Source organism: Balaenoptera borealis, assembly GCF_965194805.1.
Source record: "Balaenoptera borealis genome assembly, chromosome: 16".
Lineage (NCBI taxonomy): Eukaryota > Metazoa > Chordata > Mammalia > Artiodactyla > Balaenopteridae > Balaenoptera > Balaenoptera borealis.
This window is the reverse complement of record NC_138872.1, coordinates 35,416,805-35,438,591: the sequence shown is the minus strand read 5'-3', so window position 1 is coordinate 35,438,591 and position 21,787 is coordinate 35,416,805. Positions and strand designations below refer to the sequence as shown.

Below are 21,787 nucleotides of genomic sequence, written 5' to 3'. Positions count from 1 at the left end.
AGTGATGTTGAGCATCCTTTCATGTGTTTGTTGGCAATCTGTATATCTTATTTGGAGAAATGTCTCTTTAGGTCTTCTGCCCATTTTTGGTTTGGGTTTGTTTTTTTGATATTGAGCTGCATGAGCTGCTTGTAAATTTTGGAGATTAATCCTTTGTCAGTTGCTTCATTTGCAAATATTTTCTCCCATTCTGAGGGTTGTCTTGTTTATGGTTTCCTTTGCTGTGCAAAAGCTTTTAAGTTTCATTAGGTCCCTTTTGTTTATTTTTGTTTTTATTTCTATTTCTCTTAGAGGTGGGTCAAAAAGGATCTTGCTGTGATTTATGTCATAGAGTGTTCTGCCTATGTTTTCCTCTAAGAGTTTTATAGTGTCTGACCTTACATTTAGGTCTTTAATCCATTTTGAGTTTATTTTTGTTTATGGTGTTAAGAAGTGTTCTAATTTCAGTTTTTTACATGTAGCTGTCCAGTTTTCCCAGCACCACTTATTGAAGAGGCTGTCTTTTCTCCATTGTATATTCTTGCCTCCTTTGTCAAAGATAAGGTAACCATATGTGCATGGGTTTATCTCTGAGCTTTCTATCTTGTTCCATTGATCTATATTTCTGTTTTTGTGCCAGTACCATAATGTCTTGATTACTGTAGCTTTGTAGTATGGTCTGAAGTCAGGGAGCCTGATTCCTCCAGCTCTGTTTTTCTTTCTCAGGATTGCTTTGGCTATTTGGAGTAATGTTTTTCCTTATCACAGCAAATAATCACAAGCTAATGGGGATCATAGCACATTGGTAATATATGTTCTAGAAACATGGAGCCATCTCAGTTTTGCTCCTGTTCTCTCTTGGGAGTAACATCTTAGCCTCAACTCATCATATGTCAACACAGACTCTGGTATTCCCCCTGCATCTAGGAGACTGTCTTGGAGTAAACCTGTTAATTTACCAAATATTTATTGAATGCCTATACCTGGAAACAATGGTAACTTAGAATTTGGGGGGACCCTGATTCAAAATTTCAGTCCTGTATGATTTAATCTTGGAAAATGAACCTCAAGCACCAATAACATCAGGAACCATTAGTATCAAAGCCAGAAGATGCAGGAACCAGATGGCACGGACTGGCCTTACCTTACTCCAGACATGCTTACACAAGGGAAGTGGGCAAAATGCTTGTTAAGGCTGAAGCCTCCTGCTAGTTTGATAGTTTAAATAAAGTAAATATTATTGGTGCATTGGTTTGTAGCATTTTAACAATCTGTGTGGAATGTCTGTAGATATTTCTTATGAATTCAAGGAGATCTGTTTGAGGATTTTTGATCCTTATTAGCAGAGCTGCTGTTGCCTGCATGACGCTTTTGCATAAACTACAAAAAGGTGCCTTATCATTTGTTAGTCCTCTTAGCTGGACCACTTTGTGCAGCCACAGTCTGTACCTGGAAACCAATGGCAGGCCTTACCCACTGGTTTCCAAATTTCCATGCTTTCACAGAACTCTGGCCATGGTATTGTCCCTCAGGCATATGGAAAACTGTGGGTGTTCCTTGGGTGTCATGGTCCTGAAGGATTGGGGGAGTACATTTATCCATATTTAATACCAGGGAAGTCTTCTGGGCATCTGGGAATTCTAGGAAAATCATTGCCCTGCGGGAGTGGTCAGACATGCTGGGTTCTTGTTCCACTCAGCTGCCCATCTCTCTGTGACCTTACTTAGGCCACATCCTCTTCAGGACACATTTTCTTTGTGGTAAATTGATGGTTAGGAGATTCTGATCCCAGCAATCAGTGTCCTCTGGTGTTTGTTCCAAACAGCACTGGATGACCTAGAGCTATTTTCCATATTTACAACTCAATGAAAATAACACTATGGTTCAGGATGTTCATACATATTACTACTTATTATTACTTACTTAAAATGTGGTTTTTTTGGACAATATTTTGCAAATCATGAGTCCTTAAGAGAGAAAGTCTCAAAGGAACACTTGGAGGAAACGGATTAGTTACCCATAGATAATATAATCTCCAGCTGAAGTCTTCTTGATCTGACCTGTGACCCGAAAAATAGGGATGAAAAACACCTTCAATGACATAGGAAAAGTAGCATTTATCAAAAACAAAACCCACTTTATTACCAGGTGAACTTAGAGTTTTACTATCAAATGACAATGCTATTTAAATGTGAAAGTGTGGTCCAGGGACCGGCAGCATCAGTACCACCTGGAAGCTGGTTAGAAAGGCAAGTTCTTGGGCCCCATCTCAGAACGACTGAATCCGAAACTCTGGGGGTGTTTTTCACAACCTGTGTTTTCACAAATACTCCAGGGGATTTGGTTGCCTGCTAAAGTTCGAGAAGCATGAAAGCATTTTAACCTCTCAGAGTAGCTTTGTAAACAGCATGTCACTTGATTCTTATCATCACCCTGTCAGTGTCACTTGGATGACTTTTACTCACATTTGATATATGGCAGGGACACAGGTAGGTCAAATGACCCAGGGTCATACAGTCAGTTTTATATATTTATTATTTATCTCTTGGCATGTTTGGCATTTGGCATACAAACATTTTATCAGTTTCTCCTGCACTAAAGCTGACCCCAATTTGACTACTTTTTTTTGGAAAAAAACCTATCACCCATGTTCTTTCAAGTTCTCTAAGACAATAAGTTACATGATTTTATCTAATTTTTCATTTATTTGCTCATTTTTTGATATCTTGTTTAAAAGATTGTGAGATAACTGATGTCTGTTTGAAATGTCTAACATATGAATTGTTTAAAATTTTAAAAGACAACATAAATGGTAGATGCACCTTTAACAAAATCTTAAAAGATAAAATTTAAAAAGTTAAAAAGGAAGAAAAATTAAACTCTCCCACCTATCATTAACAATTAGTTGTTTAGGTTCATACACCAATAATCAGATTTGTACAAATCATGTTATATATGTTATTTTGGAGGCTTTTTGCTTTCTTTTTCTTTCTTTCTTTCTTCTTCTTCTGTTTTCTTTTTTTTTTTTTTTTTTTTTGGCTGTGCCATGTGGATCTTAGTTCCCCAACCAGGGATTGAACCCGGGCCCCAGCAGTGAGAGCACAGAGTACTAACCACTAGACTGCCAGGGAATTCCCTGCTTTCTTAATATAACTTGAAAAACTGTCTATGTCTGTCAATGTCATTCTTTTGTTACTGTCATAGTCAGAAAAAGAAGAGGGGTGAAATGAAAGAGGGATTGTGAGAGAGAGAGATTGATTTAAGGAATTGGCTCATACAATTGTATAGACTGGTAAGTCCAAAATCTATGGCTGGCACGTTAGAGACCCCAGAAAGAGCTGAGCTGGTGTTGAGTCTGGAGATAGTCTGCTGACAGAATTCCCTCTTCCTCAAGAACAGTCAGTCTTTTTCTTAAGGCCTTCAACTTATTAGATGAGGCCCATTCACATTATGGAGAGTAATCTGCTTTACTTAAAGTCCACTGATTTAAATGCTAACTACCTTTAAAAAAATATCTTCACAGCAACATCTGGACATATTTGAGCAAATATCTGGGAACGATTGCTTAGCCAAGCTGACACATAAAATTAACCATCACAAAAATATTACTTTTCATGGGTGTGTATATTTCATTTTATTTATGAACTATAGGTTATCTAATCCCCTAAAGTTGGAGATTCAAGTTGCTCCCAATTTTTTTTATCTTAATACATAGCACATCTTTGGCTATTTGAGTCATTTTTGTCTTCAAGATCAGTTCACAGAGTGTGGAAAGGAATGCATATTTCTTACTTTTAAAGACTTAACTTCTTATTTCCAAATTACCCTTGTAGATGGCTTTACCCCTGGAACCACAACTTGAAGACTTTGAAGTAGGTAAAATGCCAGACTGACCTTGATCTTCTCCTTTCTTCCTAAGCTTGCAGGTCACTGGGAACGGGCATGATGCTGAGCTCCTGGGCCACCTCCTCAATTGAAGAAGTGGCAGAAGCTGGTCCTGAGGCACTTCGCTGGCTGCAGCTGTACATCTACAAGGACCGTGAGGTTACCAAGCAGCTGGTGCGGCGGGCTGAGTGGATGGGCTACAAGGCCATATTTGTGACAGTGGACACACCTTACCTGGGCAACCGCTTCGATGATGTGCATAACAGGTTCAAACTGCCACCCCAACTCAGGTAACCAAGGGTCTCTGATCACTGGGTCCCTGAGCTGGTTTTCTAATTCTCTTTTCTCTTGTCATGATCCAGCTCCAAAGACTTTCTCCAGTTTCTACATGGGTGCCCTGGGGAATTAGATCTTCACAAAATGTTGGTCCCAAAGTATGATTGACTGGGATCTTGTCTAGGGATGATAAGGTCTGGGTTCTAGAGATGGTGCCATTGTCATATATCCACATAATCCTCAGCAAATCACACCCCTTATATGGGTGTCACGTACTTGAGCTATAAAAACAGAGATAGGAATTGCCATATACTTGTAAAAGTCAAAAAAAATTATGTCTCAGAGTGCATTAAGGGCTTTGAGTAAGATGAATTGCCATATAGACAGAAGATATTTAATTTAACCTAAACAACAGCTTGTTATTGTGATCCTAATACCCTATTTTTTTGTCTGCTGAAATAAAAAAGCCCCCTTTTAATTTTATTTTTATTGTATTTGGAACAACTCTGGCAAGGAAGATTGAAGAAAGCTAAAAGAATGGAGACAAAAGAAGCCACACATTTGCTCCTTCATCTACTACTTCTTTCAGCAATATTCCTCTTTTGTTGTGGTTCACCCATGGATCAAGATTCATTAACTTATTCACTGATTCATTCATTCTTTCATCCATTTACTCATTCATTCATCTTAGTAAAAACAATGTATCTAGTAATCTAAAACTAAACTGTGAGCCCATCCATCAGCAGGGAATTGTTGTCCTTTTCCCTGTAAAAGATTAGAATCATCTTGAGTTAAAACTAGAAACTCAATGGAGTTTACTGAGAAAGACCACCAACCTCCTTAAGCTACAGATCTCCCCTCCCCTTCATTTTTACCTTCCCTCAGTTCCCACCAAAATCTGCCCTTATGTTTTTCATAGGGCTAAAACTATTTGACCAGGAACCCAAATCTTAGTTTTAATGGAGGATGTTTTGATGATGGGATTTCAAAGCATCCATCAGAGTACAGGAAATGAGGGATGCCTTCTTTGGAATCCTAGACCTCACTTCACACGGACTATTGCTTATTTTGTCTACATATAAAGTTAATCCTTTTAAAAGATCCAAAATCTAAAAGATTCAAAATCAAATCAGCATTCCACATAAGGACAATAAAATTGCTGGAAGCCAGGAATTCCATATGTATTAGAGAATGGGATGTCTCTCCTCCATCACATAAGTCCATAGTCTTATGTAAGTGTCACATAACTGTCATATAGCTCTGCTGTGTGTATACTTATATAAGTATAAGCTACTGGGCATAAAATCTTGCTGTTAAACCATATGTAAATGAGCTGTGTGATGTTATCTCCGTGACACTTCCAGGTAGGTTTAAGATATTATTTCTGTATGGGATACCGTCAATGGCCCAGTGACAAAGTGCTCACCCGGCAGCTGTCAATCACCCCGCTCCACGCATCTCAGACACTGAGTTGCCCAAACATCCTGTCTTTCTAAGAGAACAAAAACAAAAACAAACATCCCTGACATATTCCTACTTCTTGCCAAATTCGTCAGAAAGTAGATGGTTTCAAATTTCCTTAATATGAAATCTGTATCACATTATATCTCTATTTTGGTTGCCTTCATTTTTAGACTTTCTAAAATAATTAGTTTCCCAGTATTTAGGCTTCTGACAGGAAGTGTTCCTCATTGTTTCGCTTTGGCCATTTAGAAAAGAATTTACTATTCCATTTCCTCCTCCTCTTACCACTTCTACTAGCAACAACAACAATAAATAATACAGTAGGTTTTCTTTAAGCTTAGGAAACAGTTTCTTGCTCTGGATAACAAAAAAGTGTTTCAGAGTGGTATCTGCTTAGATGGGGGATGACACGTGTTAATTCTGGCCGGTATCTCTTGCTCCTGGGTGCCAGGGCCATTTAGCCAGGAATGGGAAGGCTGCTTTGCTTTTTCCCCCTTTTTGCTCCCAGGCTCCTGCCCAGATGACGTGAGGGACTGGGAGACAAAGGCCCTTTTCAGCTGTCGATGTGCACAGGAGTGGCCAAGGCTCCCCAGCTTGTCACATCTCCCATCTGAAGATGATCAAATAATGAGCCACACATCCAGGCTACGGGGAACACAGGAAACACCCCTTGCTGGGTGCGTACACTGGCCCTGTTTGTCCCCTTGGGCTTCGGGGGGGCAGCACCCTGGGGCCCACATTCAGCAGTGAAGGCAGAGCACATGATGGGAGGCCCAGGCTTCCGCTGGAGGCCACATGCTACCAAAAAGCTCATCTGTTACAGCCTGATATGAAATCAGGTTTCTTTCCTCAACTGACCTGACTCATAGAAGGTGAAGCCGGGCTGTTCAGAATGAGGTTTGGCAGGCAAGGGAGGCAGGAAATCCAGAGGAGAATGAGTCTGTAAAGCGGCGGCTCCTTCCAACCCTCACGGCTTCCTCTGCCTGGAGGGGAGGGGGCGGGACCTGACTCCTGGCGTCTGGGACCAGCCAGAGTTCAGGAGTTTGGTAATCTCTGCTTGGTCCATATGCAAAACACACGTATGTGTGCATTATAAGTGGCCCAGAGGTCCCCGAAACTCAGGGGGAGTAAAGCAAATTCTCATCTGCTCTCGGCAGAGGAGAGGATTGAAGCCAATTCACCAGACTGGTTCCTGAGGCTCTGAGGCAGGGACCTTCATCCATCTCCATGCCCCACAGAGGTGGCTCATTTACCCCGGGTTAAGATTTGGCTCTTCAGTGCAGCACCAAGGCAGTTAAAAGAAAAGAAATTTCCAATCATCAACTAAGATCAAGGTAAATCATAACACCCACCCTTTTGATGATTTGCCCAGGGACATTCTTCCTTATGCCCTGAAATGATGTATTCATCACAATAGCCAGAGCACAGCCCACAAAAAGAGATCAGACTTCACTATCTTCCCCGGTCTCTCTGGATAAAAGTGGCCAGTGAGTGTCCCCCTTGTTTCTCTGATCTCATTGCCCAGCACCCTCAACTTCATTCACTCTTCCTAGAACCTCTGGCTTTCCTACTGTTCTTTCAACATGCCAAACACACCTGCCCCTTAGAGCCTCAGAATTGACTCTTCCCTCTGCCCGTAAAGTTCTTTCCCCAAATCAGTGCATGACTAACTTCACTTCCTTTACATTTTGACATCAGGGGTGACTCTACATGTCTTTATGTTGGGAAACAAAAATAAAAAATAAGCAGTAGAGATCAGAATAGAGACACAATACGTGTGGGAATCTTGGGTTGTGGAGGTGGAGGGGAGAAAAGGATTTGAAGGAGGACTTTGTACATGACCCAACAGCCTCTAAATTATTTGGTTAGGAAAACATTCACAGTATAATTCACATAATATTAAACAGAATAATGACCTCCCAAAGATGTCCATGTTTTGATCTCTGGAACCTGTGAATATGTTATTAATACTTTACATGGCAAAATGGACTTTGCATGTATGATTAAGTTAAAGACCTCAAGATGGGATAATTATTCTGGATTATCACAGTAATGAAAAGCATTCTTATAAGAGCAAAGCAGGAGGGTCAGAGTCAGAGAAGGAAATGCGATGACGAGAAGCAGAGATATGAGTGATAACATCGGGAATCAGGGACTGTAGGTGGTTTCTAGAAGCTAGACAAGGAAAGGAAACGGATTCTCCCCTACAGCTTCTGGAAGGAAAACAGCCCTATCGACACCTTGAGTTTAGTCCAATGAGATACATTTTGGACTTCTGACCTCCAGAACTGTAATATAATAAATTTGTGTCACTTTAAAGCCTCTAGGTGTGTGTGTGTGTTATAGCAGCAACAGGAAACAACTACAATAGCACAGATCTGCCAATTTCCTCTACAAGGTATCTTCTCATTGAGGCCATGTTTACCATATTTAATCTTTCAAGTTAAGCATCTACCAGATCGCATTCCTCTTATTCTGCTCTTCTTTTTTCTTTATTTTGTATAGCACTTATATTCTAACATGCTCCATAAATTACTTATTATGTTCCTTGTTTAGTTTCTGTCTCCCTTGCTAGAATATCAACCCTAGGTGACCAGGCATTTTTGACAATTTTACTAAAACACTGGCACATAGTAGGTGCTAAATAAGTAATGTTGAATCAGTCAATAAAAATGTGCTAAATCATAAGAGATTTACCCAATAAAACAAGATGAGTAAGAAGTTGAACGAGGGTTTGGGCTCATACTTAAAATCCTTGCCCTGAACCTTTCTTCCAACTGCCCAGACACATTGAAGAAGAAATTAGCAGGGCTACGTAATCAATAGAGATGTTTTCCTAACCACAGAATTAAACGCTAGTGTTCCATGCACCAATTTCTATAATGTATTATGAATGTCTCTCTCTCATATTGTGTTGATACCGTGTGTTATACCATTTGTTATTTTATAGTTTGTTTCCCACAGTGGAGACATATGGCTTTATCTTTAATGTCACGTTATCAATACTTATAATGCAAAATATTGTATATTTCTCAGTAATAGTCATCTTTATCAATGTTACAATTGGTTATTTAATAAAGTTAACTTTCTTTAGTAGTTGTTACCTTTTTATAATACTAACTTACTAAAAACTAAAATCATTTTTATATTAGATTAAAAAGCATATTTGGGGGCCATTCAAGGCACAATGAGTCTCTTACAAAGAAGAAATCCTATCCCTTGCCTTTGGGTCATTAAACAGATTGGGATTTGGAGAATTAAGTCCAAAGTAATCATGTTATTATTTTGATGTTGCCCTTTTCCTTCCTTATGAAATGGAGTACTTTGGTTATCAGAAGCCGCTTTAAGTGTTTTTCTGTGTATATGTCATAATTCTAATAAAAATAGCATTCATGGAGGTTTCCTTCAGAGCCATGGGTAAAACACTCCATCGTGGGTCTCTGTCAAGATATCTGAAAACTTTTTCTTGGCTTCTGGCTTTGAACAACGTTTTAGAGTAACAACAAGGCTTCATTGTGCCCTGAAATTTCTGTAAGGCAACATTCATTCAAGTGTTGATCTGCATTTCACCATCCAAGAATAACAACAGTTATTTATATAATTTTATCCATGTTTCTGTTTTTTCCTATCCATTTCACCCTTTCACCCCACCCCTGCTGAAACACTGTAGCTTGTTTGGGATGGGGGTGGGGTGCTATGCAGAGAATATACACATACAGATATTATTCTTTTTTTTCTTCCCTGGTTTTCCTATGGAATAGACAGACTGGACCTTTTTCTTATTAACAATATTATTTAGAAGTTTAGCATTTAATATCACTTAATATCATTTCTAAGTAATGGATAGGTTTCCATAGTAAGGGTATGTTTATTGATCAGAAGGTTAGGTTAATTAAAGTTAGGATGACAACAGAAGGCCAAAGTCTGTGATAAAATGTACAACCCTAAGTGGTTTGATTAAAAAAAAAAATCCCAAGTATTTCAGCTAAAATACAAACCAAAACTCAGCAAATACATGGATACCAGTATGACTCTCATGGAGTTGGAATTTTCTGTGATATTTAATGGCCACCTGAGTCAATGAAATTATTAGACCAACTATTCAATCCTTATTGAGAAAACATTGCCAGTGGTTGAAAAGAGTTACTTGGGATGTGAATGTTCCTGTCCTTATGATAATAGATGTCACCCAAGCTACACAACCAGCTATTTTAGCTGAAAGCACACTAAAAGCATTAAACCTAATTTTGTATTGAAGTCTTATGATTCACTCTCTTTTTTTTTTTTTTTGGCTGCACAGCACAGCATGCGGGATCTTAATTTCCCAACCAGGGATTGAACCCATGCCCCCTGCAGTGGAAGCATGGAGTCTTAACCGCGGGACCGCCAGGGAAGTCCTGAAGTCTTATGATTCTCTTACAAAAATTAAAAATAGTGTGCCTATGTGCTTCTAAGTTTATATAAAAATTGTTATAGCCTTGGCTCCAAGATCCTTTCTATGTTCAGTGGCAGAGCCAGTGGAAGGGAATAAAAACCTATGACTAAGCGAGAGATACAGCTGTACTTTTATGCAAAGAAGACATTGGCTAGCATGGTAATTTATAATGCGCAGAAGAACAAGGTGAGTCCAGATTATTGTCATCATTCAAAGTCAGCCTTTTAGAGAAATGAAGTAGGTAATTGGATTTGGGTCTGTAGGGCAGGTTAGTCACATGGATGGTGCCATTGTGTATCCAGATGGCCATCAATCCAGTTAGTGGTCAGAGGTGCAGGCAGAAAAGACTTTATCCCTAGCTTGGAGAACTGCCAAAATCTAGTCAAGATATCAGGATATTAGACTAAGAGAAAAGACTTCAGGTATAGAGTAAGCCAGTAGCAGAGTCTTACAGGTGAATTAGAAAAATACTGTTCTAAGCTGGGTTAACAAAATTAGACATAGGAGAAGGCAGCAATTCAATGGGGTGTGTCTCAGTTTGGGTTCCTTTAGGAGAAGAGTGAGAGGCACTGTTTTAAGTACAAGCAGTGCTTTTGGAAGATGAAAGGAGTAGGGAAGAGGTGCAAGGGAGGAGAAGTAGTGAACAATGGGCATGTTTTCAAGACAGCTACAGCTATGGGCAACTAAAGTTTAACCCTGCTGGGAAACTCTGGGAGATCTTGTAGAATACTTCTCAGAGTTAGTCTGCCTATGCGTGAAGGAGCTGGGGTATTTATATACCAACACCCTTGACAAGTTGTGTCCTCTGCGTAGATGGTGACTCAGGCTCCAAGAGCAAGAAAAAGTCATATGTATTAGTCAGGTTCTCCAGAGAAACAGAACCAATAGGATATCCATATCTATATATCTGTATCTATATCTATAGAAAGATTTAGTATGAGGGATTGGCTCACACAATTATGGAGGCTAAGAAATCCCACAATCTACTATGTACAAGCTGGAGGCCCAGGAAAGCCAGAGTAGTTCAAGTCCAAATCCGAAGACCTGAGAACCAAGGGAGCCAATGGTATAAGTCCCAGTCTGAGTGTGAAGGCCCAAGAACTGGGGGCCCATAGTGTAAGTCCTGGTCCAAGCCAGAAGGTTTGACAACCAATAGCTCCAATGTGCAAGAGCAGGAGATGATGGACGTCTCAGCTCAAACTGAGAGAATGAATTTGTCCTTCCTCCACCTTTTTGTTCTATTTGGGGCCTCAACGGATTGGAAGATGCCCACCCATATCTTTCCTCAATCTACTGATTTAAATGCTAATTTCACAGACACACCCAGAAATAATGTTCTACCCAGTTACCTAGGCATCCCTTAGCCCAGTCAAGCTGACAAAACTAACCATCACATCACAGGCAAAGTAAGGAAGGTCTTGATAATTGGAAAACTCATGTCTTGGTCAGGATTGTCTGGAAGATTGGGGAGTCTGAGGCAGTAGGCAGAGAGCCTCAGAGAAAGCAACTAAATGGTGGAGGGAAAAGCAAGACCTGACAACTCATTTGCTGGGAAACACTTCCCAATTCTCCCTATGCCCACCACCACCACCACCACGCTAATAGTAGGACAGGGAAAAGAGTCTACAGAGACAACAGACAGAAGTTGTTAACACATGTTACTGCAGTTCCAGTCTCCTCTAGAATTTTCGACAAGGACTTTGAAAGATTTCTGAAGTCAAATGCAATTGCCAGAATGCAATTGAGATCTGAGTGAAGAAAATGTAATTAGGAGTCAAGAGACCTAGTTTGAAACTCAAATGCTGCCTTAGCTAGTTTTATACTTGGGGACATCTCATTCTGCAGCTCTGGTTTTATTTTCTACATAAAATAGGAATTATAGAGTATCAATTTTATTTTCCAAAAGCTTTTAAAATTGTGGCTATATGAATTCCCTTTGTAAATTGTGATGCATCAAGCGAGTGTTCATCTTTATGATTAGTATGAATTGCTGGCTGAAAATAGCATCAAACTTATTGTTTATATTCATAAACTGGCTTAAAAAGGTAGAGATATTTAAACTTGGCCAAACATTTCTCCTTTAAACTGATTTATTTATGTAAATAACCTAAGATGTAAAATAAACTTTAAGTGACCAATTAAGTCCACTTGATTGTCACATTTAGCCTGGAATCCTGCACCAAAACATGGAAAATGTAAATGCAATCAATCTGTAGATGGTTGAAGAGTGAACAGCCCATTGATTTGAAAAGGGAACCCTTTTTTTTTTTTTTTTCATTGAATGAGTCATTGTAAAGATATCTTTAACTCTGGGAAATATCTCATTTTATGTAATTCTTTATTTCAGAATGAAAAATTTTGAAACCAATGATTTAGCATTTTCTCCCAAGGAAAATTTTGGAGACAACAGTGGACTTGCTGCATATGTGGCTAAAGCAATAGACCCATCTATCAGCTGGGAGGATATTAAATGGCTGAGAAAACTGACATCCCTGCCCATTGTTGCAAAGGGCATTTTGAGAGGTTTGTTTATTTCTCTACTTGAGTTCACCATGATTTTATGATTCTTTATGGATATGATCATAATACTTTTTCAGGGAAAATAATCAGGAAAAATGAGTATGGAAATAAAGACATCTTATCTCTCAATTCTCCCTTTTGGTGTTAGTGAGTAAATATTTCCTCCTTCTTAGGTAGTATTCTGAAGGAGAACAGGATTCTCATGAATTAAGAAGTTACCTTTTCTAAAGAATTGGGATGCCATTGCCTTATTTTGGAATTGTCATCAAATCACAGAGCTTGGCAAAATCTAGGTAGAAGGTCTTGAGTTCATTGCTTTGGTTGAAAACTGCCAACAGCTGCTCTCAGACAACAAGAAGCCCCAAGGATGATATTATGACAGCCAGACCTGTTTAAAGAGGCTTTTCTATTTTTCTCCTGTTCCCTCCCAGTACCAATGACTAGAACTGACTTTTTGAGTGTGGTGAATCCCACATCACCTCCCTTTATAGAAAGGCTGACAAGAACATTAAAATCCTCAAATATCAAGCCGTAGGTATTAAGGAACTTGACCACTTCCTCAGTATCCACATGTATGCAAATCCCACAGGGAGGTGCCAAGGACTCTAATAATTTGGAGTGTAAATGTGTTCACCCACAAAAATGTTTTCTTGCCTTTGAAAACATTTCTTAAGTACTGCTATATGAATAACTGCCCAAAACATATTATTTTAAATGGAAATGTTTAAGTAAGTGGCTCTGGGATGAGAGATTCTATTAACTTATCTCAGGGTTAACAACAACATAGAATCAAAACTTTTTCATAGGCTTTACTTGAATATGTATGAGTTCCATAGCCCCTATTTATAAAATTCTAGGCATGCCCTCGACTTTATTTAATATTCTGTACACAAAAATAAGCTAATACAAGTAAAAGAATGGGCCTAATGAAGCTTTTAAGTAGTGGAGATATGTTTAAATCCAGATCTGTTTTAATCTGTGATTTTAAAACAAAATTGTCACATTCTTTCCTGTTGACCATTGTCTTAGTTCAAAATTTCTGTGGATTATACTTCATTGAGCATATCCTGATATTACAGACACCTTTAAACAATAGTTTCATTGACCTTGCTTGCATCCATATTGTAGTCCATGATTGTTAGTGCTACTTCCTGTAGCTATATTCAACTGTAGGTACTAAAGTATTAACCTGAAGATCTGCCCCATTTATTCATTCATCCATTCAATTATTCACTCACGCATTCATTTCATAAACATTTATCATGCTTACTGTGTGCTAAAATAAAAAAAAATAAAATAATTTGAGGTGCTTGGCCAAAAGGACACCCTATTCTTGTAGGAGACAGACATAAAAACAAGAATTTGGGTGCAATAAGACGTTAGCAGGTGCTGAGATTGAAATCTATGCAGTATAAGGGTGAGGGTGAAAATAGGGTTTAGACAATTATAAAAGTGAGTTAGGGAAGGTTTCATTCCAGAATGAAAGGTGATCCTTGAGTTTTGCCATGATATCAGGTCAAAAGACTCTTTTTCAGACTTCAATCATGACAAAACACAGCAGTCACAAGTTAACAATGTTAAAACATATAAGCCATATTCGAGAATGTAGACTTTAAAATTGTTGAGGACCACTAAGAATATTGATCAGGGAAGCCACCTCATCAGTTTAGCATCTTAGAAAACTCATGCTTTGTGTAATGGACCTTCTCAATGGAGGTGGCAAAACTGTGGTCAGGGAGGCTATTTAGGAAACTGCTGTTGCCCAGAAAAGAGAGGGTTATGGCTGACCTACAGTAATGGCAGTGAGGAATCTGAGAGGGTGTAGTTATTTTACAAAATTAGTGCTGTTTCAAGTATTTAATTCACTCTCATCACAGAAGTGGCCCAGGGCAGTTGGCTTAAAAACACCAAGGTCATTTAATTTTTAACCAACTTTGCAATTTTGGATTCCCAGTATATATAATTTTCTACAACTTTGTCCTCTAGGATATGACATGAATCTATTGAATTAGACTTTACTCTCATGTGTTATGTTGAAAAATACTTTGGCTTCTAGAACTTCATTCTGTGGTCATTTTACCAAGGACCACCACCACCACCATCACCTCTCTTTTTTCTTCTTATCCATATGTATTATTGACCTGCTTGTCATATTTTCATTATGTTTTGCACCCAGTAGACAGTCCAAATGTTTGTTAAATAAAATCCTCAGTGAAAACTACATGAATGTCTATAATTAGAGACAGCACAAAAGCAAGAGAAGGAGAGATAGGGCATTTGGCATTTGAAAGGAAATAACTTATCTATACATGTACAGTTTACATTGTCTAGCTTCTCTGTAACTATTTATTTCATTTATTTAACAAACAAGAATCATCACTATGACAACAGCTACATCAGGTGGTACACATGCCCACTCTGGGTGGAGGGAAGACAGGGGTGGCAAGGCCAGCTGTGGGAAATTCAGGTGTCAATATTTCACAGATCTTCATCCAGAAGTCACATGGATTGACTGAGAGTCATCTATCCTCTTTCATTTCCATTTTCGCAGAAAGACACAGATTATGTTTGTAGGAACATGAAATCATGGGCAACTGAGAAGATCTCAGTGAAACATCACCCCTTACCACCATTTTAAGAATTGCATTCTAATGACTGCAAATTGGACTGCAAGATGTAATCTCTTTCTGTGGTTAAACTCTGACTTTGGAAAACTAGCACAAACTCCAAACATGTTCTTGAAGCAGGATTAGGTCTTTGCCAGAACTCACGCTAACAAATGGCATTTGAGCAGACATATGCTTTTTAGAGTTGTGTTATTTTTTAATTAAAAAAATTTAAAACTAGGCTGTCTCACTTCTGTAGTGGCTTTTGGTCTCTCAGAAACTTCTCTAACTCATTATTTTCCTATCTACAATTTTTAAAGACATTTTCAAAGAATATTCAGTGTTCCTGGATTGTGTTCAAAGCTGCTGCTATGGAGCTAGGATATAGTTACTAAACTCCCGTTGAGATAGCACAGAGTCCTGGGTCAGAAACTCCAAGGGCTTGAGGGTAAATCTTGAGTACTTACATTTCACTTTGGTATTTTAAATTAAGTATGGAAATAATATGTCAATAAGATAGCAAATAGTGCTATTCACTATTGACTATTGTGTTTGTTGATCAATTAGTGTATTAACTGGCAAATCAACAAATGTGGAATGGCATACCAGTAAACTCTAGGGATTAATGAAAATATCAAAGATTCATCAACATTTTGCTAAAACCATTTTGACTCTCTCATTAAGGAAACATTTTTCTCTCTGGGTTAAAATAAAATGTAAAACTACGGACAAGATTTCATAAGCAAGTAGTGAAAGGGGCTCGTATCTGGTCCTAAATGATTACTTTCTGTTTTCCCTAGATACTCATGATCCTATCTTCTGAGCAAACCACTCTGTCATTTCTCCCTACATTCCCAGCACTGCCTGGAAGAACACAGAAAACCACTTGAAATGATAGAAGACAACAAACTATGACTTAAGTAGCACTTACTTCAAAATGAAAGGCTCATAATAACCATAATCCTCGCTAGGATGAAAATTTATTATTATAAACAAAACTCAAACAAACTTGCCAAAAGTATCAAGCAAATGAATCTTCTTCTGCCTACTCATCTTCTTAGTTAACACTCCCTGCACCATCAGATGAAAATAATAATAATAATAGTGCATGTTCATCTGGGTGCTCAACATGTGTCAGGCACTTTCGAAGCATTCATTCAACTCCTTTAATCCACAAACCACTCTTATGTGAATCTTTATCCCCATTTTGTAATTTAGTACACTGACGCACAAGAAAAAGTTAAATAACTTGCCACTTACATGGCAAGCAAGTAGCAGATACAGGATTCAAATCTAAGTGGTCTTATTACTAAGCCTAAGGTGTAATCTCTTTTTCATACTGGTAGGATCAGTTTATTGACAGTATTCAATATCTCAAAACACAGGTTATAGCTACATGGTGGCAGGTATCTGCATATACATAGGAGGATTTCGTACATCTTCAATCACGGGGTTCATATATAGTTCATATATTTTGATTTTTTAACTTTTGATTTTATGTTTGGTATCATATACACAACTAGATAACCAGGGCAATTCCAAATACATTTTACATTGTTCATTAAGGTTACTTATGGTTATATCTAGACTTTTAGAAAAATACCACACTACATCTCTTTATCAGAATAGTAAACTCATGCAAACATTAAAGCTGAGCTAGCCAATATGGCAGCCACTAGCCAAGTGTGGCCATTCAAGTTAATTAAAATTAAATAAAGGTAAAATTCCAGTTTCTCACTTACACTGCCACACTTCCATTACTCTATGGCTACATGTGCTACTTTATGGAGCCACACAGATCTGGAACATTTCTATCATCATAGCAAAGTTCTACTGGACTGCACTGTATTAAGGCTGTGTCTTTAGAGAACCGTTTTCCAAACATGTTTTAAATGATGGTATATTGGGCTTTTGGTTCAAAACACTCTTATCAAAACTAAGACCCCACTGAAATTAAAGTATAGAAGTCCAAAAATACATAACACTTATGACAACAAAGCAAAGGAAAATGAGAGGCACAAACAGCAGAGAAACCTCAAGAAATTTATGAAAGAAACAAAATGTAAGAGATCATGTTGACAGGAGGAAAATGAAAAGAAAACTGCCTCTGCAGGTAGTCTTGGTAGGAACCCTGAAGGCAGGAGCAAGTCATATCATGGGATGCCTCAGGGGGCTCTGGGTGTCTAGTGTGTAAGTGTGACAGAGATGGGGGATGAAAAGTGGAAACTGAAAAGCAAGGGGATTAATCGGAGTTCTGTTTGTGAAGCTCACGTACCAGCCAATAATCCTTTCCCCCTCATGCAATAATAGACAACTTGGCATAGTAGCTTGCTCCTTTTTAATGAAATAAATGGGTGCTGGGACAACCTATGGGTGGATGACCTTCACAACATGCCATGATACTGTCCTCATTCTGTCACTGAAGTTCACAGTCCAGTAGCCCCTCAGTTGACTTTCCTTGTCTTGTCCCACATGGAGTTCCAAGAATTTCTTCTCTAGGCAAAGACTTGGCAGGAATAAAATTGATTTGCAAAACAGCTCCAGAAGCCTATATTAGCTCCCTAGTCTTTCTTCTTTGTATATAAGTGAAAAATTTAGCATCACAAGGAATTTCAGAAACACCAAACCATAAAAGACCAAGGTAAATCTGCAGAAAAGCTGATCCCAGAGGAAAGAGATAAAGTAAGAAAAGAACTTTAAAAATTGCAAATGATAGAGAAGTTGAAAATATGCCTAAATAAGAAAAGTCTACCATGAAAAGAAAATCAGAATATAAAAAAGAGCTCCCAAATATTAAAAACATGATTTCTGGAATTAAAAATAAAATTATTGATTAACTGAAGAAGAGAGTCAAAGACATTTCCCAAAATGTAAAACAAAAAGACAAATAGAAAGAAAATATTATTAAATGAAGGAGAAGCTTGAAGACTCTTTAAAATGTCCAATATTCAACTGATAAGAGGAAGGGAAGAAATTATTAAAGAGAGACATTATCTGAATGCTGTAGACATAAATCAGTAGACACGAGAAAACAAGTTGCAGCATATTACATCTCATGAAATTTCAGGAGAAAATGTGTATAAGGAGAGAAAACAAACATAAAACAGGTAATTACAAAGTAATGGGAGTCAAACTGGCCTCAAATTTCTTGTCAACAACAATGGGCACTGGAAGACAATGGAGTCATGTTTTTTTTAGGTTCTAAGGAAAATAATTTTTCAACCTAGAATATTATGCCTAATCCAATTATCATTCAAACAAAAGAGAAGGTATTCAAATGCTCTGTAAGTGTACCTCCCATGGATGCTTTTTCAGGAAGTTACAAAGGAATATACTATAAACAAATAAGAACACTTACCAAATGAAAGCATAAACTTGACTAGAAATAGGCTCAACCTAGAGAAGTAGGAGAATTCCTATAGAATGAAGAGTAAAGCCTTGAGAGTAACCAGAGCAGGATAGAACAGGAAGGCAGAGGGCTCCAGGGGGTAGACTCCAGAGGGAAGACAAAAGGATTTAAATAGGTTAGATAGAATCATGGAGAGGTTCAAAAATTGAGAATACTCTAAAGTCTCGTGATAAATGGAGGGGGAAAAAAAGGAAAGGTAATTAGAAATCCAGGAAAAGAAAGCTGTGTGATAAAACACGTATGGTCCAAATATGAAGCAACATTAAAATATAAAATATTAATGAACTAATGGAGTGAGGGGAAAAGTCATCTTTCAATCCTGAGGCTATAGGGTCTTTTCCTTATGAATGGCTCCGAAATTGCCAATGAGATGCCAACAAGATATAATGCATGCTTGGATTAAAACAGTTACATTGAAACATTGGATTTTATATTTAATAAAAAATAAATTTAGAATATCAATCATATATTTAGTATGTAACAAAATGCCTAACACAAGGTATGCTTACAAGTGGATAGATAGCATACAAAAACAGTTAGTTGGTAAACACTGGCAATTCATATATTAGATGACCTTTCATACTACAATTGACCCCTGAACAACATAGGTTTGAACTGCTCAGTGGATTTTTGCAGTTGCAAGTACCACAGTACTGTGCTATCCCGGGTTGGTTGAATCTGTGGATGCGGAGCCACAGATGCAGAGGAACTGCATATGCGGAGGACCGACTGTAAGTTATAAGCGGATTTTTGACTGTGTGGAGGTTGGTGCCCCAACCCCTGCATTGTTGTTCAATGGTCAACTGTATTTTATTGAATTTTAGGGTTTGCCATAACATTCCTTATATAATTATGTATACTATATATTCCTTATAGTATATATATATAGTATAGTATATGTTCCATATATATAATAGTCCCTAATAGTGATAATAATAATAACAACATGATGACATGATGTCTTAGTTGGCTCAGGCTGCCTGAGAGACTGTTTAAAAAAAAGAAATTTATTTTCTCAAAATTCTGGAAGCTGGAAGTCTGAGATTAGATTGCCAACATGGTTGGTTTCTGTGAAGGCTCTTCCCTTGAGTCGCAGATGGCCACCTTGCCACTGTGTACCAACATGACCTCTTCCCTGTGTGCATGGAGAGAGAGAAGAGCAAGCTCTCTGGTGTCTTTTACAAGGGCACAAATACCATCATGAGTGCCCTACCTTCTGGACCTCATCTAACCCTAATTACTTCTCAAAGTATTCATCTGCACATCCTATAAAATTGGGGGGTTAAAGATTCAACATGTGATTTTTTTTTTGAATTTTATTTTATGTATTTTTATACAGCAGGTTTTTATTAGTTATCTATTTTATACATATTAGTGTATATATGTCAATCCCAATCTCCCAATTCATCCCATCACCAACCCCACCCCTGCTGCCACTTTACCCCTTGGTGTCCATATGTTTGTTCCCTATATCTGTGTCTCTATTTCTGCCTTGCAAACCAGTTCATCTGCACCATTTTTCTAGATTCCACATATATGAGTTAATATACGATATTTGTTTTTATCTTTCTGACTTACTTCACTCAGTATGACAGTCTCTAGGTCCATCCACGTCTCTACAAATGATCCAATTTCGTTCCTTTTTATGGCCGAGTAATATTCCATTGTATATACGTACCACATCTTCTTTATCTACTTGTCTGTCAATGGGCATTTAGGTTGCTTCCATGACCTGGCTATTGTAAATAGTGCTGCAATGAACATTGGGGTGCATGTGGATTTTTGAATTATGGTTTTCTCTAGGTATATGCTCGGTAGAGGGATTGCTGCGTCATATGGTAATTCTATTTTTAGTTTTTTAAGGAACCTCCATACTGTTCTCCATAGTGGTTATATCAATTTACATTCCCATGAACAGTGCAAGAGGGTTCCCTTCTCTCCACACCGTCTCCAGCATTTGTTGTTTGTAGATTTTCTGATGATGCCCATTCTAACTGGTGTGAGGTGATACCACATTGTACTTTTGATATGCATTTCTCTAATAATTAGTGATGTTCAGCACTTTTTAATGTGCTTCTTGGCCATCTGTAGGTTTTCTTTGGAGAAATGTCTATCTAGGTCTTCTGCCCACTTTTGGATTGGGTTGTTTGTTTTTTTAATATTGAGCTGCATGAAATGCTTGTATATTTTGGAGATTAATCTTTGTCCATTAATTTGTTTGCAAATATTTTCTCCCAATCTGAGGGTTGTCTTTTCACCTTGTTTATAGTTTCCTTTGCTGTGCAAAAACTTTTAGGTATCATTAGGTTCCATTTTTTTTTCTCTGTTTTTATTTCCATTACTCTAGGAGGTGGATCAAAAAAGATCTTGCTGTGATTTATGTCAAAGAGAGTTTTCCCTACGTTTTTCTCTAAGAGTTTTATAGTGTCTGGCCTTATATTTAGGTATTTAATCAATTTTGAGTTTATTTTTGTGTATGGTGTTAGGGAATGCTCTAAGTTCATCCTTTTACATGTGGCTCTACAGTTTTCCCAGCACCACTTATTGAAGAGACTGTCTTTTCTCCATTGTATATCCTTGCCTCCTTTGTCATACATTAGTTGACCATAGGTGCGTGGGTTTATCTCTGGGCTTTCCATCCTGTTCCATTGATCTATATTTCAGTTTTTGTGCCAGTACCATATTGTCTTGATGACTGTAGCTTTGTAATTATTTTGGACTCAGGGAGTCTGATTCCTCCAACTCTGTTTTTTCCCCTCAAGATTGCTTTGACTATTTGGGGTCTTTTGTGTCTCCATACAAATTTTAAGAGATTTTGTTCTAGTTCTGTAAAAAATGCCATTGGTAATTTGAGAGGGATTTCATTGAATCTGTAGATTGCTTTGGGTAGTATAGTCATTTTCACAATATTGATTCTTCCAATCCAAGAACATGGTATATCTCCCGATCTGCTTTTTTTTTTTTTTTTTTTAACATCTTTATTGGAGTATCATTGCTTTACAATGGTGTGTTAGTCTCTGCTTTATAACAAACTGAATCAGCTATACATAAACATATATCCCCACATCTCCTCCCTCTTGCATCTCCCTCCCACCCTCCCTATCCCACCTCTCTAGGGGGACAAAAAGCACCAAGCTGATGTCCCTGTGCTATGCAGCTGCTTCCCACTAGCTACTTATTTTACATTTGGTAGTGTATATATGTCCATGCCAC

General features: G+C 38.0%; 1 protein-coding gene across 1 annotated transcript in view; it reads left to right on the top strand.

Annotated features, from left to right (window-relative positions):
* Window positions 1-21,787, top strand: part of HAO1 (hydroxyacid oxidase 1) — a 75,271-nt gene that overhangs the window by 35,445 nt on the left and 18,039 nt on the right. Inside the window, exons 3-4 of the mRNA XM_082359168.1 lie at window positions 3,899-4,154; window positions 12,387-12,562. Of these exons, the coding sequence (XP_082215294.1) occupies window positions 3,899-4,154; window positions 12,387-12,562 (432 nt within the window). The remainder of the gene's footprint in view (window positions 1-3,898; window positions 4,155-12,386; window positions 12,563-21,787) is intronic.